The sequence below is a fragment of the Centroberyx affinis genome, unplaced genomic scaffold, assembly GCF_046629955.1.
Source record: "Centroberyx affinis isolate AG114_WGS23_722 - 3 ecotype Tasmania unplaced genomic scaffold, CSIRO-AGI_Caff_v1 ptg007454l_1, whole genome shotgun sequence".
NCBI classification, from domain to species: domain Eukaryota; kingdom Metazoa; phylum Chordata; class Actinopteri; order Beryciformes; family Berycidae; genus Centroberyx; species Centroberyx affinis.
Genome location: NW_027283763.1, coordinates 1 through 20,000, shown reverse-complemented (window position 1 = coordinate 20,000; position 20,000 = coordinate 1). Strand labels below are relative to the sequence as shown.

General features: G+C 42.1%; 1 protein-coding gene across 1 annotated transcript in view; it reads right to left on the bottom strand.

Moving 5' to 3' along the window:
* The window catches only part of LOC139639604 (WD repeat-containing protein 7-like), a gene marked incomplete at its 5' end in the record, with an annotated part of 41,482 nt that extends 22,089 nt beyond the window's left edge, over positions 1-19,393 (bottom strand). Inside the window, 6 exon segments of the mRNA XM_071513739.1 lie at positions 1,804-1,951; positions 13,039-13,141; positions 15,190-15,335; positions 15,641-15,760; positions 17,022-17,098; positions 19,219-19,393. Of these exon segments, the coding sequence (XP_071369840.1) occupies positions 1,804-1,951; positions 13,039-13,141; positions 15,190-15,335; positions 15,641-15,760; positions 17,022-17,098; positions 19,219-19,393 (769 nt within the window).
* Positions 19,394-20,000: the final 607 nt, after the last annotated feature.

Sequence of the window (20,000 nt, the reverse complement as noted above, 5' to 3'; positions counted from 1 at the left end):
AAGAATGGGTTCCCAGGAAAAGGCTGAAAACAACTGATGAGGAGGACATGAGACGGTTCATGGGATATTTTCTATATTATATGTTTGCCTCCAAAAAATAAATTGGAGTGTATCTCCTTTGTCAACATACAGTCAGAAGTTGAGTTTTGGGACAGAGAATTAAAACTAAAGTGTTAACGTTTTGATGATTTACCATGAGGCAGATAAAACCCAGACTCAGGAGTTTGTTCTTCTGCCTGACATTCATTTCTTCAAGACTGAACCACATTCCACTGTAGACGAGCCAAGGGGAAAATAGAAACTCTCAATGCTCTTGGTGTTTACTGCATCCATTAAAAAGTGCATTGATGGACTTTGGCCACTAGATGTCACTCTCCCTCTCTGTTTCACCATCATCATCACCTCAGTCCAGTCATTCACACACACAGGATATCTGAGGCATCAGATATCCTCCATAATTACACCATATTAGGGCTGCACGACATGGTAAAAAAATTCATATTGCGATTATTTGAACAGATATTACAATTGCGATATGACTCACGATTGGTGTGAATGATAATTTTTGCATCACAATTTTCATTTTCACTGAAAAAACTATTAAAATCATGATGATGTGACATTTGTTGGGGTCTGTACCAAATGTTTGGGTTTTTTTACATCTGGAGAACAAGATTTGTGGCCGGGCATCTCTGCAGCACTACAGTACTTCATTTATAACAGTGTTTTGTCACACAGTTTACCTTTATCAAAAAATTGGAGCTTCTGAGATTTGGATATTGCACTCAGCCATATTGCGATTTAGATAATATTTTGATTAATTGTTCAGCCCTACACCCAGTGGTGGAAAGTAACTAAGTACATTTACTTTACATTATACTTCCACTCCACTACATTTCAGAGGGAAATATTGTACTTTCTACTCCACTACATTTATTTGACAGCTTTAGTTACTTTTCAGATGGAGATTTGACACAATGGATAATATAACAAGCTTTTAAAATACAACACATTGTTAAAGATGAAACCAGTGGTTTCCAACCTTTTTGGCTTTTGACGTCTTACAAAAAGCAGTGTGTAGTCGGGTCACATTTCAGATGTCTATGAGTTGTTAACAGCTCCACCAAATAGTGATTTTCCCTCTAAACCTCACATGGTTTCATTTCAATAAATGTTCAAATGATCCAATATTTCAGCAAAAATCAAACATTAGAGAAAAAGTCCAAAAACTGAAAACAGAGTTGTGTATCAGAACTTTGTTTTTTCTTCTTTCCTCTCCCATTAATCATCTCACAACCCTCAGATTTATCTGGTGACCCTTTGGAGGGGCCCGACCCCTAGGTTGGGAACCACTGGACTAAACTAGCTAACTGTATATAAAGTAGTTCAAACTAGCTCCACCCCCAGCAGCTACAACAGTAACATGCTGCTTACACACTGATGCTTCAGTATTAATAATCTAATGATGTCATATATAATAAAACATCAGTCAGAGGGACCAAACCACTACTTTTACTTTAATATTAATTAATATTTTAATTACATTTTGCTGCTAATACTTATGTACTTTTACTTAAGTAGGATTTTTCATGCAGGACTTTTACTTGTAATGGAGTATTTTTACATTGCTGTATTGGTACTTTTACTTAAAGGATCAGAGTACTTCTTCCACCACTGCCTACACCATATGTACCTACCTACCCTGCTCCCTACCTGTCCATCCCTCCCTCCCTCCCCTCCCCCCCTCCCCCTCCCCCCTCCCCTCCCTCCCCCTCCCTCCCCTCCCTCCCCCTCCCTCCCTACCTGCAGTGGAGGACAGCGGCTGCAGGGGCGAGGTGTCCGGGACGCTCCACAGCGACAGCCGCCCCGCCGAGTCTCCCTGGATCAGCAGCTTGTGGAAGGGCTCCCGCCGGCCGTAGAAGAACCGAGTCACCGGAGGACAGATCAGGAGCTGGAGGGCCACAGAGACTCGTCAGCACCCCACAGCACACACTCTGACCCCAAAACCTGAAGCCCCAAACCTCTCTACACACACCTGGAGAAGTGTTGTTTTTTGGGAATCGTAGCTTCAAACTCCAATAGAGCCCTACCTTTCTCTTCAATTAGTTTTTAGCACAATAGCCTGACATTTTGGATTTAATTAGCTTATCCGTGTGATGTTCACATGGTTCTTTGACTGAGCAGTAGTCTTTGGCCGATATGAAACTGAAATGTCTGGTTTGGCTCTCTGGTAAACAACAGCAACATACAGCAAACTGAAGAGAATGAAACCAAGAACTTCAGCTTCACCTGGACCACCGACTCCTCTAACGGCTAAGGAACCATGTAAAAAAAAATCTAATTAAAAACAAATGTTATTGATTTATTCTAAAGTGCAATTATACTGAAATTACACTTGACAGTATTGTGTCTATACTGGGGCTGGCATTCAGGTGAGGGTGGACAGAACCACTGACCCTGACTTAGAGCTGTAGCCACTGTAGAAGTCCCACCACTGTCGCACAGTTGCTCCCACCCCTCCACAACTTGTTTAGAAAATCTTGCAGGACAGAGGCAGGGGCTTCTACACTGGCTACCGCCGTTCATTTACCGGGTGAGTTTCCCTCACTGCTGCGGACAGGAGCGTCTGTCCACTGAAGGGAATCATGGACAGAATCAAGAGCCATAGACGCAGACGGTCGTGTCGAGTCTATCACTCTGGATACATGAGAGCCTAGAGGTGTACGAGGAAACTCACCACAACTAGACCGTCCAGATCAGGAAGAAGCAGGAGGAGAGGACAGCGTTGTCGAGAAAGGTCAGAGCTAGGGGCTCGGCCAGGGGAAGAAAACAAGCTTACGACTTATGATCCACTAGCCACTTTTGCCATTTTACCAGCCAACAGGATTTTTAGTAGTAGAACTGCAGATAACAGCTGATTACCTGTATTTGGCTGTTCAGTCACGGCCTGGGCTTGAATTTCTAGGTAAAACCAAAAAACGCGCTCAACCTTCAGTTATTTATGTGGGTGCTGAATCCTCGAAAAATGTGTTATGAAATACTCCAAACTGCACTGAAGAAGGGCGTCTTGCCTGAAACGTCTGTGCAGCAATAAATATAAATTAATTAATTGGAGTGCTGTCCTTGAATTTCTAGGTCCAATCGAAAGTCAAACTTCAGCCCCCAGATTCTGTCTTTTCCTGATGAAACCGACCTCTCCCGCTTCTTCCTCCTACATTCAAACCAGACCGCTCTAATTATAATGACACATCATTTCCATTCTGTGAACAATTTAGATCGCTTTGTGATCAATCCAGGGGTTACTGAGGAGAGTAATGGTGGAGATGGGAGCGGGGTAGCATAGCCTTCTTGTTCTTAAAAAGGGACAATCCACCACAAAACAGAATCCTCCGGTCTTAGTCCTGTGACCCGAGACACTTTGGATTTGGGAGCAGTTTTTTGGTACTTTGGTACAGAGTTCCCAGCATGCACAAATAACCAGTGGTGGAAGAAGTACTGAGATCTTTTACTTCAGTAAAAGTAACAATACAACAATGTAAAGATACTCCATTACAAGTAAAAGTCCTGCATTCAAAATCTTACTTAAGTAAAAGTACATAAGTATTGGCAGCAAAATGTACTTAGAGTATCAAAGTAAACGTACTCATTATGCAAACTGTCCCCATTTAGAGAGTTATATTTTTAATAAATTACTGGAATATTAATACTGATTTATTGACATACATGTACATGTAAGCAACATTTTAAAGTTGTCAATGTGAAGCTAATCTTAACAATTTAGCTATACTTTTGGGTAGTCTGATCTATAACAATGCTATTTCATAGTTATTTTATAAAGATGATCAAATGTTTCAAATATAAAAGTAACTAGTAACTATAGCTGTGACATAAATGTAATGGAGTAAAAAGTACAATATTTCCCTCTAAAATGTAGTGGAGTATAAGTACAAAGTAGCATAAAAAAGTACAGGTACCTCAAAACTGTACTTAAGTACAGTACTTGAGTAAATGTACTTAGTTACTTTCCACCACTGCAAATAATACAGTATATAACATAATAAGAGGGCGTCCCTTACTGTGATTATGGGTCACTTTGATGTGTACCAGAATAGCAGAGCTTAAGTACCCATGATCCCAGTAAACCAACGTCCTCAAGGCCATTATGGCTCTCAAACCATGTCCACCGAAGCATAAAGAATACTTCTTCAATGCATCGGTCACCAAGAATTGACAGAGCATCTCTAAAAAAAAACACAGTGAGTATGAGCTCGACTGAAACGCTTCAGGCCAAAGGAATAACTCAGAAAGTCTGTTTTGAGGTGGATTTTCCTCTCAAAGGTCCGGGGGATCTGAACACTCTGACGGTGCGAGGCTGAACCTCCAGGCCGGGGCAGTAGGAAGCTTGCAGTGGAGAGTCTCATGCTGTGGCAGGGGCTGGCACGAGGCTCAAGGCCCGTCAACTGTCCTGCTGCACTGCACTGTACTGAAGGGCTGAAGGATAACACCTGCAGTGCATCCACTTTACCACCATGCAACAACCCACACACAGTTCTGCTGTAAGTTAGACTGTAGGTTTACCTTTTTGAATCCCAATCTAACAGGAGATCTCCTTCTGAACTAAATTAATTATGTTTTCCTGGGTAGACAACAGCTAAAATACTAAAATATCTGACGTCTAGGATGAAGAAATCTGTCTGCCTGCTGGAGGCCGTTATAAAGTATTATGGCGTCTCAACTGTCCAATAAATGAAATAGAGGCACTGTGGCTAGCTAGGCTAACAAAGTGCTCTAACGAAAGTCTCAACAAGGGTCTGAACAAAGACTCTTAAAGGACTACACTGACTTTTTGGGAAATTGGCCCGTTGGTCATCTTGTCCTTCTCTGAACGGCCAATATTTCGGGGTTTCCGGTGTAGCCAGCGGACATCCGGGCCAAGACTTCCTCTTCCGTGTGCCGGTCATTGTTTACAGTCCGATTAGCAACTTGAGACGCGAGAATGGAGTTGGAGTTGAGAGACGACGTCTCATATGCAGATATCTGTTTATAGAGATTAGCCCAAATGTCGTCCGGACCTGAAACACCTACAAAAAGTATCGATGTTTCTGTATTGTACTCAACTCCAACTCCATTCTCGCTTCTTCTTACGTTAGAGCACCGGACAAAGACATGTACCAGAGACACAGATGTTTTGGTGGTTCTCCTGTCATAATATGTAAAAAGTAAGTTGACCAACGGGACAATTTCCCAAAAAGTCAGAGCCGTCCTTTAATGAAACTCTTCAGGAGGGCGTCGCTACACAGAAGGTTGAAGAAGTTCGTTTTTCAAGAGATGTTGGCGGGTGGAGCGGCTGTGGGGATCCATCACAGTAATAATGATGGATAGGATGAGAGCTAGTGAACCCCGGGGGCGTGAGGATGGGCTGCTGTCGCCACGGCAACTGCTTCATTCACAGAGGGATAGTGAAGCAGGGAATGGCTGCTGTAAAACGACTGGTTCTTTCAGATCATCTGGGGCTCTGGATGGCCAGAGAGCTTAATATGCAAAGTGCCACCAAAAGAGCTTTTCTTCACACACACACACACACACACACACACACACACAGACAGAATGACACACACACAAACAAACCAAACCACATCTTTATAAAAGATGTGAATAAAAAGCTGAATCAAACATCAGAGAGCGTCAGAGCTACAGTGAGCAGACAGAGTCCAGACTGACCAGACCTGGATCAAATTCTGCTTGCTAACATTTATTTGTGTTTGTTTTGATCGGCTTGGTGCACCAGATGGGTGGGGTTTGCCACACATAGGACAATGCACTGAATGCTAGAAAGTTTAGACAATCGCAGAAAACCCCACCCGCCCGTTTCTCCGAGAAGGTCAAAACAAACACTATTTATCAAATTATTTGTAAATCCAGTTTGACCCAGGTCTGATGGAGACAAGATCAACACCATTTCCTCTTGTCAAAGTAGATCTGTATCTGATTTTAACACAAATATCAAAATAACTGTGTAATCTGACAGCGGTATCAGAGATATTGGGCTTTTTCTTTTTTTTACATTTAACTGATAAGCATTATACTAGGAATCAATGTTTTATGGCATCCAAAGGTTGACTTAAGAGTACCTTGGCATTTTGATTCTCAGCTGGTTATTCTTCTTCACCTGACACTTGTCACACTGCGGGAAACAGTTTCTACATTTCTACACTCCCTCTGTTTGGCTTCTAGCTTCTCAGGCAGAGCGTTTGTCCCGCAGTGTAACAAGAGCCTGGTGAGGATGAGTAACCAAATGCGATCCTAAATGTCGCGGCGTCCCTTTGATTTCCTGCAGTGCGTCTTGGTTTGTCATCATCTCAGGATTCAGAGGGTCATTTTTGGGGTAAAAAAAAAAAAGCAGCTTGGGGACTTTGCATGCATCTTCATCCAGTATGAAGACAGATGAGGGAGGATAATGGTGCTTTTGGAGTTGGAGAGGGAGTTTTGTTTTAGTGGGAAGAGAGAGCATGAAACCAGGTGAACCAGGAGTGAGTCGGGGGAAACCGTCAGTCAGCCGGTCAGCCGGTCAGGCAGGAGGGAAAGGAGCGAGAGGAGCACACAGAGCGGGCGGCTCGCTCTGCAGGACGTCCGCTCACCGGCACACATTAAACTGACATGTTAAAATTAAATATTATTAAAATGACAAAGCTGAACAGGCAGCCAACTCTACTGCACAAAGTCTTTTTGTCTCCTTTTTCTGTTACCCTCTGTCTTTTGAGGTGGACATTTCTATCTCCTGTATTATCTCCTTATCTTTGCTGTGCTGCGTCTTACGGTGGTGACAAACACCCCGACTTCTCCTCTGGGATTTATAAACTAACTAACTAAATCTTCCTGAAAAGGATTAGATGAAATCCATTTGGAGATGCAAAATGTCACAAAATGGGAGAAAAACCTGGAGCTGATGTGTGTGTGAAGAACTACTGATTCCTGTACCTCCAATCCCCTCTGTGCCGTTTGAATTAACAGCTGACGCCACATTGTGAGGGTTTTTTGATGAACTACATTTGCAAATTTAAGCTCTAACAAACTGCACTAAACATTAGCAACATTTCCTATGCAGAGGTTAAATAATTTGGTATAATATTGTTAACCACGCAAACACAAATCCCCACTGATGTTATATTCTGTAAATTAGCACTAGTTATAGGTAACACTTTACAATAACGGTCATTAAGTTAAGGGTTACTTAATGCTTAATAAGGGTTAGTTAATACTTAATAAGCATTAACTAACCCTTAATTAACAGTTAACTAATGTGTAATTTACTAATGGTGTTCATGTTAACTAAGGTATTAATTTATACATTATTTAATAGTTTATAAAAATGACTATTAAATAATGTATAAACTAATACCTTAGTTAACATGAACACCATTAGTAAATGATTACCAGACACATTAGTTAACTTAATTAAGGGTTAGTTAATGCTTATTAAGTATTAACTAACCCTTAACTTAGTGACCCTTATTGTAAAGTGTTACCAATTAATCTTCTACATTTAAACCCATGAGGAGTGATGTCATTCATAATTCAACCATTTATGTTGTTTCTGTAACCTTGAATTGAAATGTGTTAGTGTGGAAGTTTAGAATGGGTCTATGAGAAACTGACTGTATCTGTCCATCTAACCTGATCTAGACTGAGTGTGATCCAGACTGAGTGTGATCCAGACTGAGTGTGAGCCGGTGCTTCACCGAGCGCTCCTCCTGCCGGCCCGGTGCGCTCCTCTCCTCCAGTTCTCACTTTCTGGCCACAGATTATCTGAATGTTTGATCGTAAACCTTCCTCCCACCTTAACTCAAAACACGGACTCGTCATATTCCAAATTTTCATCCTTTTCATCTAAAAAGAGCATTATCTTAGTATATTATCTTAACTCTTTAGCTCACTGGAGACTTTTACCGAACTCCAACGTTACTTAAAGACAGCAAAACAAACATTTTGCTTTCAGTAGACGTTGCATCAAATTCGACATTTTGCGTTCTTCCAATTAAATATTTGGTTTGATTCATTTAGAGACGCAAAATGAAGCGAGTCAAACCAACACATTTTTTTGGAATCATCCAGTACATAACTTTTAAATAATTAATTTCATATATTCATTATGGACATATTTGATTTTGCAACTTGGGCCAGGAAGTGAAAACCTTCTTCTCCCTGCCTTTTGTTTCCTGTGTTTTTTTCCAGGGCTTACTGGCGCCTCTAGAGGCCGGTGGTGGTATTGCAGCTCTGGGGTGTAAAGCTTCAAGTCGCACCCGCTGGCAGGGAGGCACATCACCTCCACAACCACCGCCTCCTCCTCCTCCTCCTCCTCCTCACCTCCTACCCCCTCCATCTGAGAGGAGTGGGGGGGGGGCGCGGGGGAGGGGGGTGGTGGGGGCGGGGGCAGTGTCAGCAGACAGAACAAAAAAGGAATAGCAGAAAAACAACACAAGGCACAGACGACAAATTAATACCTAAAAGACAACAAATTAATACACACAGGTCCACAAAATACTGAAGGTCCTGAATGAAAAAACACAGAGGGTCCGGCTCAGAGACATGGACTAAGCCTGGTGCTACGCCGACAGGAGAACAGCACAGTAATGTTTTATATTTTCTAATCCATACAGGAGTTTTTTTTTAACATAATAAAGTAACATTTCAGTCCTCGCGGCATTTGAAACAGGTCAAGTGCCTGTAGATACACATGGAGAAGCAGAAAGAGGCCAAACAGAAAAGGGAAAAACACCCTGGCACATGTGTATGTAATAACACGACAAAATGTAATAAATTTTCACTTCATTATGTAATAACACCCGCATTTTGTAATAAGCTGCCGCATTTTGTAATACACAGCTCGAACGCAATATGTAATAAATTTCCCCGCATTTTGTAAAAAATTATTACATATTGCGGTGTGTGTGTGTGTGTGTGTGTGTGTGTGTGTGTGTCTCCTGACATTTGTGTGTACCAGTACTTAGATGTTTGTGTCAGTATAACACTCAGTGTCGTGCAGTTTCTATGTCTCTATGAACCCTCCAGTACAGTTTCTATTAAGCTAAGGAATACAGTGACACTTAATGTAGTTTTGACCAATGAAAGATACTAATCTACTGAACTAACAGTATCTTTTTAAAATGAATTTTGAGTCAGCATGATTCATGCTAGAATGCATAAAATAAACATTGTTGTTCTAATGTTATAACGATTTTTATGAATGAAGACATCTATTTTGGTTGGTTATTACATAATGCACCATATTATTACATTTTCATCAAAAAAAAAGTGCAACTCCCGTATTTTGTAATAACCACGGCAATATGTAATAATTTATTACAAAATGCGGGGAAATTTATTACAAAATGTGGGTGTTATTACATAATGAAGTGAAAATTTTGTCGCGTTATTACATAATGCAGTGTTTCACTTTCAGCATCAGGACTTTGTTAAAATGTAATTTGCTGCATCTTATTCTCTGATTTTCCACCATGCTGTCTCCTCATGTCATTTAGATTCTGTTATCCAATAAAGCGATGTCTTTTCTTGTCTTTTCTTGTCATCTTGATGTTTTTGTTTGTTTCATGGTGAGATGTTTTGTCGAAGCTTGCTGGTGTTTTATCTCACTTGCACAAACCAAATTTCCTAATTTCTTCTTTTTTCTCTTTCCTTTCCTTCCTCTCTCTTTTTATTTTGTGTATAAATAACATAAGGATTCACACTCCATACCCCAGCTAGTAAGAAAGCTAGAGGTTGAGGTGTGTTGCATGCTTTTCCTGGTCTCAGCTCTCTTGTTCTGCCATCTAAAAGATAGCATCACATTTAATGATCGATCTTTGTTAACTTGTGTTTTTTCCTTCATTAGATTTCTTCGTTTTGTCACACAAATTAGTCTAACCAGCTTCAATGCAGACTGGTAGCATCGTTAGCATGTTAGCATGTTAGCTGTATCCTGTTCTACCAAGTATCCAGATGATGGTGTGAATCTATAAACTACGAGAGGATTTAAAAAAGAAAGATAAAGAGTTTTTGTTTCTAACTTGCTACAGATTGTTGTTTGGTCTGCTGACTGCAGTGATATTTATTTGATGTCAATTGATGTTGCCCACTGCATGATACTAGCTAATTTCTTTATGCTAATGCTAACTGTGCTTGTATGCTAATTATGCTAAGATGCTAATGCTAATAGTCTTGGTTACCTGAGTTCATACTTTACACTGATTTCATTTCAGTATATGCATTTCAGTTTCTATTGTGTACATTTTGATCATTTGATGTATTATTCACTTCTTTATTTCTGCATTAAACCCTGCAGCTGATCACAGCCTGAATCTGTACCACTAACAGGATTTAACATCTATTTATTAATATTTATAACATTCAATCTTTGTAAATTTGTAAATGTGTAAATTTTATTTAACTATTGCCTTTTATTTTTAAGTTGTAGTTGCACAAGTCTTTTGTAACATTATGCTGCTATTACTGCTTCTACTACTGCTTCTATTTGTTTTATTTTAACTACACAGAGAGAAACCAGGAAAAATGTCATTGTACCCGAGTATAACAATAAAAATCATTCTATTCTATTCTATTCTATTCTAACAGAGGCTTGTAAAGCTCAGTCCAGATGGATTCTCTCTTCCACTTCAGATGAGGAGACGGCAGTCTAACGTCCAGCGACCGCTGAATATTTCACAAACACACTTTGAATCCAGCCGCTGTACAGCAGCACCAGGCCTGATCCATGTGAGGGAATTGGCCCCGAAGCTCCTGAACCAAACCAGCAGCATGAACACAGACAGAGCAACAGCAACACCGACACCGACACCGACACCACGGGACAGGAGGGTGAGGCCGCCTGTGAGCTGCAGGACAGATGCAGCCACTGTTCAAGTCCCGCTGTTTACTGAACGCTTACTGAACTGCTGCTGCACTCTGTGACCAGGAGGAATTATGAGGAAAATCCAAGTTTGGCTCTTTTCAGCTGTCATAAGTTACAAGGAACGGTCTGGGAACTGGCAGCTGGAGACACACTGGAGCTTTGAGTTACAGCACATAAAACTGTCTCTAATCCACAGGGTTCAAAAAAGGATTACCGTATTTCCTCTAATAGTGGCCGGTAGTCAATTAAAAGCCGGGTCTCCGATAATGTCCGGGGCCGTGGTCGACACGAACAAATAAAGGCCGGCCCCAAATACATGCCGGGGAAAAAAACAAAGGAAAAAACAGCGGTGGATACCGGTAAACTCGTGGTGCCTGTCATATAATGTAACTGTAGTTTGTAGTAACGTACGAGTGCCACAAGATGGCGGTATGCCACAAGACGGCTCGGCCGGAGGAAGTCTCTGGAGCGTGCCGTCATCGATTACCGTAATTATCGGTAATGCGTCGCAGTAACAAAAAAACGGCTACCTAACGAACCCCAACAGAAGCAGATCAGAAAACAAGGAGGCTTCGTACTAAAATATGAGCAAATATACTTATCAAACAGAGGGAATTAGAAATAAAGGCCTGTCTCTAATATAAGCCTGCTTCCAATAAAGGCCTGGGACGCTCTGCAGCTGAGGGAAATAAAGGCCCGGGCCAATATTAGAGGAAATACGGTATGTGCCATACTAATATAGGATAGACACTAAATAAATGTTTCATGTGGGATTTCTACAACAGCTGCAACAGTAACATAATCACAATTATTTTGATATACGGAAGGCATGTACTGTAAACACTTGTCAGAGTTTTCCATGCTTTCCAAGTCTGTGTAGGAACCCTGTCTTATAATTTTCATTTAAGTTCTTCTGTGTGTGTGTGTGTGTGTGTGTGTGTGTGTGTGTGTGTGTGTGTGTGTGTGTGTGTGTGTGTGTGTGCGTGCGTGCGTGTGTGTGCGTGCTCCTGCTCTCTTTAGTGTTTATCATCTCTGTTTAACTACTTTCTCTATATTTTATGTTTGTTTGTCTCTTTCACATTTTGATTATCCGATTATTTTCTTAAAATGCTGTTGCTGTATTTGAGAAACTCTTTGTAACTTTCCTTTGTGACAAACCTGTTTAGCAGAAATAAACCTGACAGGTATACGCAGTGTAGTATTTACTGCTGGAACCGCTTGATTTCAATAACCATTTGTCTTATCTCTGTCTCTCCAGCTGCCATATTAAAAACAATCCTCAGTTGTTTCTTCTGTATTCACTCAGCAGTGGACAGCCACCACACTGCCACTAGTAGTATAGAACATGAGATGAAAATAATAGTTTCATTTCATTTCATTTTCCCTGTAAAAGACATGTGCATCTCACCACCTAGTGAGCAGAAACTAAAAGACAGTGATGGTGAGAAAAACACACATTCATCTCTGAATCGAGCCGAACGATAACGACAGAAACTCATTTTACCATTTTGTTCTTGCTGGATATTGTAGTTGTGGTCTGACCTGAGATGCAGCGATCTCCACATCATTTCTTTATCAAAACAAGACAAATCAGTTGCATAGTGGGCAAGAAATTAAGATCAAATGCTTAGGATTTGCTTCGTTTTTTTCAGATGTGTAACTTGAATCAACTTTACCCTGTTTAAAAAATGTCAACCTCTGCTCTTTGCAATCTCAATATTTGCTTCACTGAATTTCCAAAATCCAACGAAAGAAGTTCTTCTGTGTCATTTTTGCCTTTCGACATCATTAAAGTCCGACTCCTGCTCCGCTCTACGAAGCCAAACAGCAGTAAACACCTGAACAGTGAAACTGAAAATCTAAACTCAATAAAAACTGTTGTGCATCTTTTCATATCATTTCTGAGTGTAATCTCAGTCAGTATAAAATCAAAACCCTTGCCACACCATTTGAATTTTATATCACTTATAAAATTTAAAAAACTAGTTAGTGCTGTTTGCCTTGGTAGGGCCGTACAGTTCAGCTTAACACTCAACTGTGTTTTTAAAGTGACAGACAGACTGATGTTCAGTGTGCGACAGAGTGCTGACTGGATGGGAGATGGAGGGATGGATGGGTGGAGGAGGATTTACCTGTTTGTCCGAGCGATCTGCGATGCTGTAGACCAGCGGAGGGATGGAACCTTCTTTGGTCTTCCCAACGTCACTTCGGAAATGCTCGCTAGCAGGCAGGCAGCTGGAGAACACACACACACACACACACACACACATACACACATCTAGTCAAACTTTACTTGAAAAACACATTTCACACACAAGGAAACTCAGGGTGCTTTTACATTTACAAGAAAATGAAAGCGAAACACATAAAGAAGTAGTGCGAACCTGCCATATATATAAAAATACATCTGACAGATGTGTCACCTGGTCAGATGGACAGAACTAAATAGGAAACGCTGCAGAGTTTAAATAATCCTCCACAACATTACTACTGCTTACTAGGGCTGAACAGTTAATTGAAATTTTATCAAAATCACAATATGGCCGACTGCAATTTTCAAATCGCAGGAGGCGCAATATTTGTTAAAGGTGAAATGTGTCAAAATAGCATTTTAAAGTAAATATTGTGGTGCTGCAGAGATGTCCTGGCCTACACATCATATTCTACAGACTTAAGAAAACATCTTTGTTTGGTACAGATCCCCGCAAAAATCACACCATAATCATTTTAATACGTTTTTCAATGAAAATGAGAATAATTATGTAAAAATGATCATTCCCTCTAATATCGCAATTGCAATATCAATCAAAATAATAGCAATTATACAACAGGTAGTTCCGACCTAGCGATCTGATTGGTCAACTAGACATTTAGAACGTGATCAAATCAGCATGACAGCACACCTAGCCGTGCTCATCACTAAATATTACTCCGCCATATATTATCATACAATATATTTAAATATAACGCTACGCTAACTCTGTTCAGCCTTGATGTTACCAGACGCTCTGCATCCTCCATCAGCTGTGCCGGTGAGTCGGTGACACGGCGCTACTAGCTTAAAAATACATGTGAAGTTCGCGGACATAGTAGCTAAATCTGTCCATGGAAAAATTATTTTTTTCAGCAGATATCTTAGTTACAACAAGATCGAGCTAGCGAGGCAGATTTGTGTTTATATGTGTGGTATTTATTCAGTTTGGGAAATCCCGCGATCTCTAGAAAGCATTAGCTCCAGTTGGCTGGCTGACTCAACAGGGACTAGAAATCGTCTCTGTTGCAGGTCGTTACTAAGGCTCCGCCTACTTGCTGTAAGCAATATTACACGAGAGGGTGTGCGTTACCGTCATTATTGGCACTTCAGTGATGCTTACGGACCTCGGTGCGCTTGCGCCGAGGTCCGTAAGCATCACTGAAGTGCCAATAATGACGGTAACGCACACCCTCTCGTGTAATATTGCTTAATTAGATATTTTTTCAGAATCGTTCAGCCCTACTGCTTACTATATACTGATAAAACCAGCAGTGAAGTGAGTCACAGTCCAGGCAGCCGGAGCTGAAGTGCAGCCTGAATCCTTCCTGTGGTCGGCCAGCAGCTGAGTGGCTAACGTGATTTTCCACTGACCGCAAAGTATTCTGTCTTCTGCTACTAAACAAAGCAACAAACGGAGTTGAGATTCTCCTCTCGACTCTCTCCGCAGCAGAAGCGTTTAGATGATTCGTATGTTTCTGTTATTTTAGGAGTCACCCAGAGAAGGTCGTGGGTTTGGGTCTCCGCCCCGCTCCTTTCTGTGTGGAGGTCCAAAGACATGCAGGTCAGGTGGATTTAAGACCATAAACTGCCCATAGGCACGAGTGTGTTTGTGTGTATATGATGTAGTTAATGATGATGATGGCGTAGTATAGGATGTATATGATGTGTATATATTTGTTGTATATGGGTATGTGTATGTGATATAAATAAACAAGACTAGATTACAGTAGAACTCCAACAGAATGCTAGCTAGCTGCCGGAGCCTGTTCCCTTTGCAGCAGAGGGAACATTCCAGCTAGCTAAAAGCCTGCTGGGTAGTGTAGTTCAGTAACTAATGTTGTCCTTCCTGTAAATAATACTGAATGGATTTTTGAGATGCGTTGAAGCTTCCTACAACATATTTCAAAATCAAAGCCATCTGCATTTTAGTTTGCTGATATGAAGGAACCTCCACACTGACAGAGGGGGAACAAACCAGAGGGGCTGATGGGAAAGATGTCAGCTTCAGCTCCTGTAGCAGTGTATTTACCTAGCGGGCAGCTTGTAGATGTAGCTACACCCGTCTTCAGTCCAGATGATGACTTTGTCAGCAGCAATGAATTCTCCTCCAGTCCAAGCCTGGTCGTTCTCACTGGGCACCGAGCAGAGCAGAGAGTAGTCCCCCGCATCAAACACCTGCCACACACACACACACACACAAACACACACACACACACACACACACGAAAAAGGACACACATATTTATGCGTGTTCCTCATCATAGGGCAGGATGTTAGCCGCTTTGTCTACAGGCCACAGTGGCTGGAAAACAAACAAAAAATAAAGTCATGTTCTTTCAGCTACTTTCTCTGTTTTACCAGAAAACCTGGATTTTAGAAGAGAGTAGGACTCTGTAGTTTTTGGCACATAACCGTTCAGTACTGAATATGTAGTACTATCAGTACTTTTCTCTGTATCCTATATTAGTAGTAAGTCTCACCCTCCAGTACTTGGAGCAGACGACCAGCAGGCTGCTCTGAGTGAAGGTGCAGAAGGAAATACTCTGGCAGCCCTGGCAGTAGATGGGTTTGGACTCTTCCTCAAACACCGGGTCCAAGTCCTGAGGAAAGACAAACACACACACACACACACACACACACCAACACACACACATTACTGTATAGACGTTTAGTAATCACTCTCCTTATCCAGACACATGGATACACATTTTCAGAGATCAGCAGATCTTTATTGTCTTTTAAACATCCAATCCAGATCTTACTTGGCCTAAGTGTTAATTTAAGACTGAAAAATAAGCTTTTAGCAACATGAATTAACTTTTGACAGCCTCAAAACATCCATGTAAAGCTCATGGCCAGCTGTCACATACTATCAGTCCTCATTTAAAACCTCAGTCAGTCAGTTTGGGTAAATCAAATGAATTAAAAAGTGCTAGATGGAGGACAGTGTTGCAACAGCAGACGTCATGTGGCCATCAGGGCAGGAAACTCTAAACCTGCCATACTGGTCAGTGAATCTGAATCTGTCACCAGGCACTTTGAAGTAATAAGATTCAGCTGCAAAAGGGAAATTGTATAAGCAGATCTTGGCTGTGCCTTTTCTGATTGGTCGGTGCTGCCTCGGCGGGTGGAGTCATCGGTTTCTTTCGGGGGTCTGGAGTTTTCTCAGGGGCTCCACACTTTGAAACTTTTAAGCTTTTGAACTTTTGAATGGCAGTGTATCTCCTTTTTATCATTTATTTTGTAATTGTGTTTCTTCTTCACGTTCACTTTTATCTGTTTACATCTGTGTTTAGTTGCATGTCTGTTCGTTTTCTAGTTGTATCCATTTATCCTCCGTATTACATTTTATTCCTTTTTGTTGTTATTTTTTCTATTATTTATGTTTATTATTCAACTGTTTTATTTATTTGATTGTGGTGAATTCTGCATCATTGTTTTTGGGGTTTTTATTGTATGTAAAGCTCTTTGTAAACTTTGCTTTTAGAAAAGTGCTGTGCAAATAAAGTTATTATTATTATTATGAATAGCATATGAAGGTAAGCAATAAATCACAGTAGAAAAAAATCAAACAATAAAAGCAATACAATGTGGGGTTATGTAAACATATGCTCCCGACAATTTCAACACCTTAAATAGACTCTATGAGTCGGAGGTCAGGGAAAGAATGGGTTATTAACATTTATGCATTCCTCGCAATTGTTAATAGATGTTATGATCACTCCTGATTGATTACTTGAACACTACAGATCTTCCACAGACAAACACATGTGAGCAGCATGAGTCTGGAAGCTGCCGGGTGTTTCCTCCCTGATGTTTTCTTTTGTTTTCAACAAAAACACCAAAGCTACAGCCGTGTACCTGCATCCTGCTGACCTCAGCTGTGATGATCCACACCTTCAATATCCCAGTGACTGACACCGCTACCACTGTGTCCTCTGTGGAGGGGGGGAGGGAGGGAGGGGGGGGGGGGGGGAGAGAGAGAGAGAGAGAGAGAGGGAGAGGGAGGGAGGGGGGAGAGAGGGGGGGAGGGAGAGAGGGAGAGAGAGAGAGAGAGGGAGGGAGGGAGGGAGGGGGAGAGAGAGAGAGAGGGAGGGAGGGAGAGAGGGAGGGAGGGTGAGAGAGAGAGAGGGGGAGAGAGAGGGAGGGAGGGGGGAGAGAGAGAGAGGGAGGGAGAGAGAGAGACAGAGAGAGGGAGGGAGAGAGAGAGACAGAGAGAGGGATGGAGGGAGAGAGAGGGAGAGAGGGAGAGAGAGGGAGGGAGGGTGAGAGAGAGAGGGGGAGAGAGGGAGAGAGAGAGAGGGAGGGAGAGAGAGGGAGAGAGAGAGAGGGAAGGAGGGAGGGGGAGAGAGAGAGAGGGATGGAGGGAGAGAGAGAGGGAGAGAGGGAGAGAGAGGGAGGGAGGGTAAGAGAGAGAGAGGGGAAGAGAGAGAGAGAGGGAGGGAGAGAGACCGACAGATGAGCAATACCCCCAGCGACAGTCAATAAATTGAAACAATCAAAATCCATCCAAATGTTTCCTTACAGCATGATTTTACAATATTTATATCAAAATTCAATATATCTCAATACGAAACTGTGTCAGTCCGTCTGTTGTGTCAGGAACATGAATGGTGATATCAGCTCCATGTTATTCTGCTGTCAGGAACATGAATGGTGATATCAGCTCCATGTTATTCTGCTGTAGTAATCACTAATGAGACTCTTGACCATCACAGTTTCACAAGCTCTCCATCCCAAATTATATTATTGTCACTTTGTAACGACATTTTTAAATTGTTGTTTACATTCTAGCAGCCAATGGCATCGCTGGAAAGATCTGAGGCTCAGAAATAAACTGAATTCTGCACAGTCAAGACTTTGTTGTCTCTGAACTTTTATTGATCACATCGTATCCTGGTTGTATTGAATCGTATTGTTGTTGTTGTTGCTCATATATAACATGCTTTATGTATCTACTGGCTTTGACAACACTGACACTGTCATTCATGCCAGTAAAACATGTTGAATTTGAATTGACTACCGGGGAGAGAGACAAATTCCTGTTGTCTGTTTTACTAGCCATTCTGGCAGGTCACTAGTCACCAACTGACTGACTTTCAGCCCATCTGTCTCTCTGTCTCTACAGTGTTTACCAGGGTTGGGACCGATATTTCAGTTTTAATTCTTCAGTTAGAGGCGGTAATGAATCCCAGAGTTTTGGTCTCTCTGCCTTCTGGAGCTGCTAACACTAACAGAATGTCATTATTATGGATTTCAATGAGTTTTAGTGTCCCATGATGCTCTAAATGCTGTTTTTATGGTTTTTTTGGCATGAACATGGTCAAATATAAACAGACAGAAAAATATCGACTCTCAGCAGCTTCAATTAAAAAAACTTCTGTATCAGCAGCAGCTTTTAAAAACCCTTTTGGTCAAACTTTAGTGTGTCCAGTGTGGTCAGGAGACACTGATGGATACGTCTGTCTGTCTGTCTGTCTGTCTGTCTGTCTGTCTGTCTGTCTGTCTGTCTGTCTCTCTCTTTCTGCCTGTCTGTCTCTCTCTCTCCATCTCTCTCTCTCTCCATCTCTGTCTCTCTTTCTGCCTGTCTCTCTCTGTCTCTCCGTCTCTCTCTCTCTCTTTCTGCCTGTCTGTCTCTCTCTCCATCTCTCTCTCTCTGCCTGTCTCTCTTTCTGCCTGTCTGTCTCTCTCTCTCTCTCTGCCTGTCTGTCTCTCTCTCTCCATCTCTCTCTTTCTGCCTGTCTGTCTCTCTCTCTGCCTGTCTGTCTGTCTCTCTCACTCTCTGCCTGTCTGTCTGTCTCTCTCTCCGTCTCTCTCTCTGCCTGTCTGTCTCTCTTTCTGCCTGTCTGTCTCTCTCTCTCCGTCTCTCTCCCTGTCTGTCTCCCCGGTTGCTGTCTCTCTCTGTCTGTCTGTCTCTCTCTCTCTCTGTCTGTCTGCCTGTCTCTCTCCCTGCCTGTCTCTCTCTCTGCCTGCCTGTCTCTCTCTCTGTCTGTCTCACTCTCTGTCTGTCTGCCTGTCTCTATCTCTGCCTGTCTCTCTCTCTCTCTGCCTGTCTCACCTTGTGTGCGGTGGGAGCGTATGATGCTCATGGAGCTGATCCAGTCAGGAGAGATCTTGGACACCAGAGAGTAGAGGACCTCCAGGCTGGTGGCGTCCACCACAAGGATTTCTGGGTAATGACCGTTACACAGCAGACGGCCCTCCCTCTGAGTGCCGATGGTGAACTGATAGAACTGGAGGAGGAGAGAGGAGAGAGGAGAGAGGAGAGAGGAGGAGAGAGAGGAAAGGAGGAGGAGAGAGGAGGAAGGAAGGAGGAGGGAGGAGGAGAGAGGAGGAGAGAGGAGGAAGGAAGGAGGGAGGAGGGAGGAGAGAGGAGAGAGGAGGGAGGAGGGAGGAGGGAGGAGGAGAGAGGAGGAAGGAAGGAGGAGGGAGGAGGAGAGAGGAGGAAGGAGGAGGAGAGAGGAGGAAGGAACGAGGGAGGAGGGAGGAGAGAGGAGGGAGGAGGGAGGAGGAGAGAGGAGGAAGGAAGGAGGGGGGAGAGAGGAGAGAGGAGGGAGGAGGGAGGAGGAGGAGAGAGGAAGGAAGGAGGGAGGAGAGAGGAAGGAGGGAGGGAGTTAAAAATGTATTTATTTTTATTCTATTTTACACATAAACACACATACATGAATATACAGAAAAGAAAAACAACAGTTATAGAGAAAAAAATACACAAAAAATAAATACCAAAACAAAAAATAAATAGAAAATAGAATAGAAAATAAATAGAAAAATGACATCTAAAGTCATCATCATCCAGCATAGCATCAGTCTGTATTAATTCCATAAGACAGCAGCTCATCA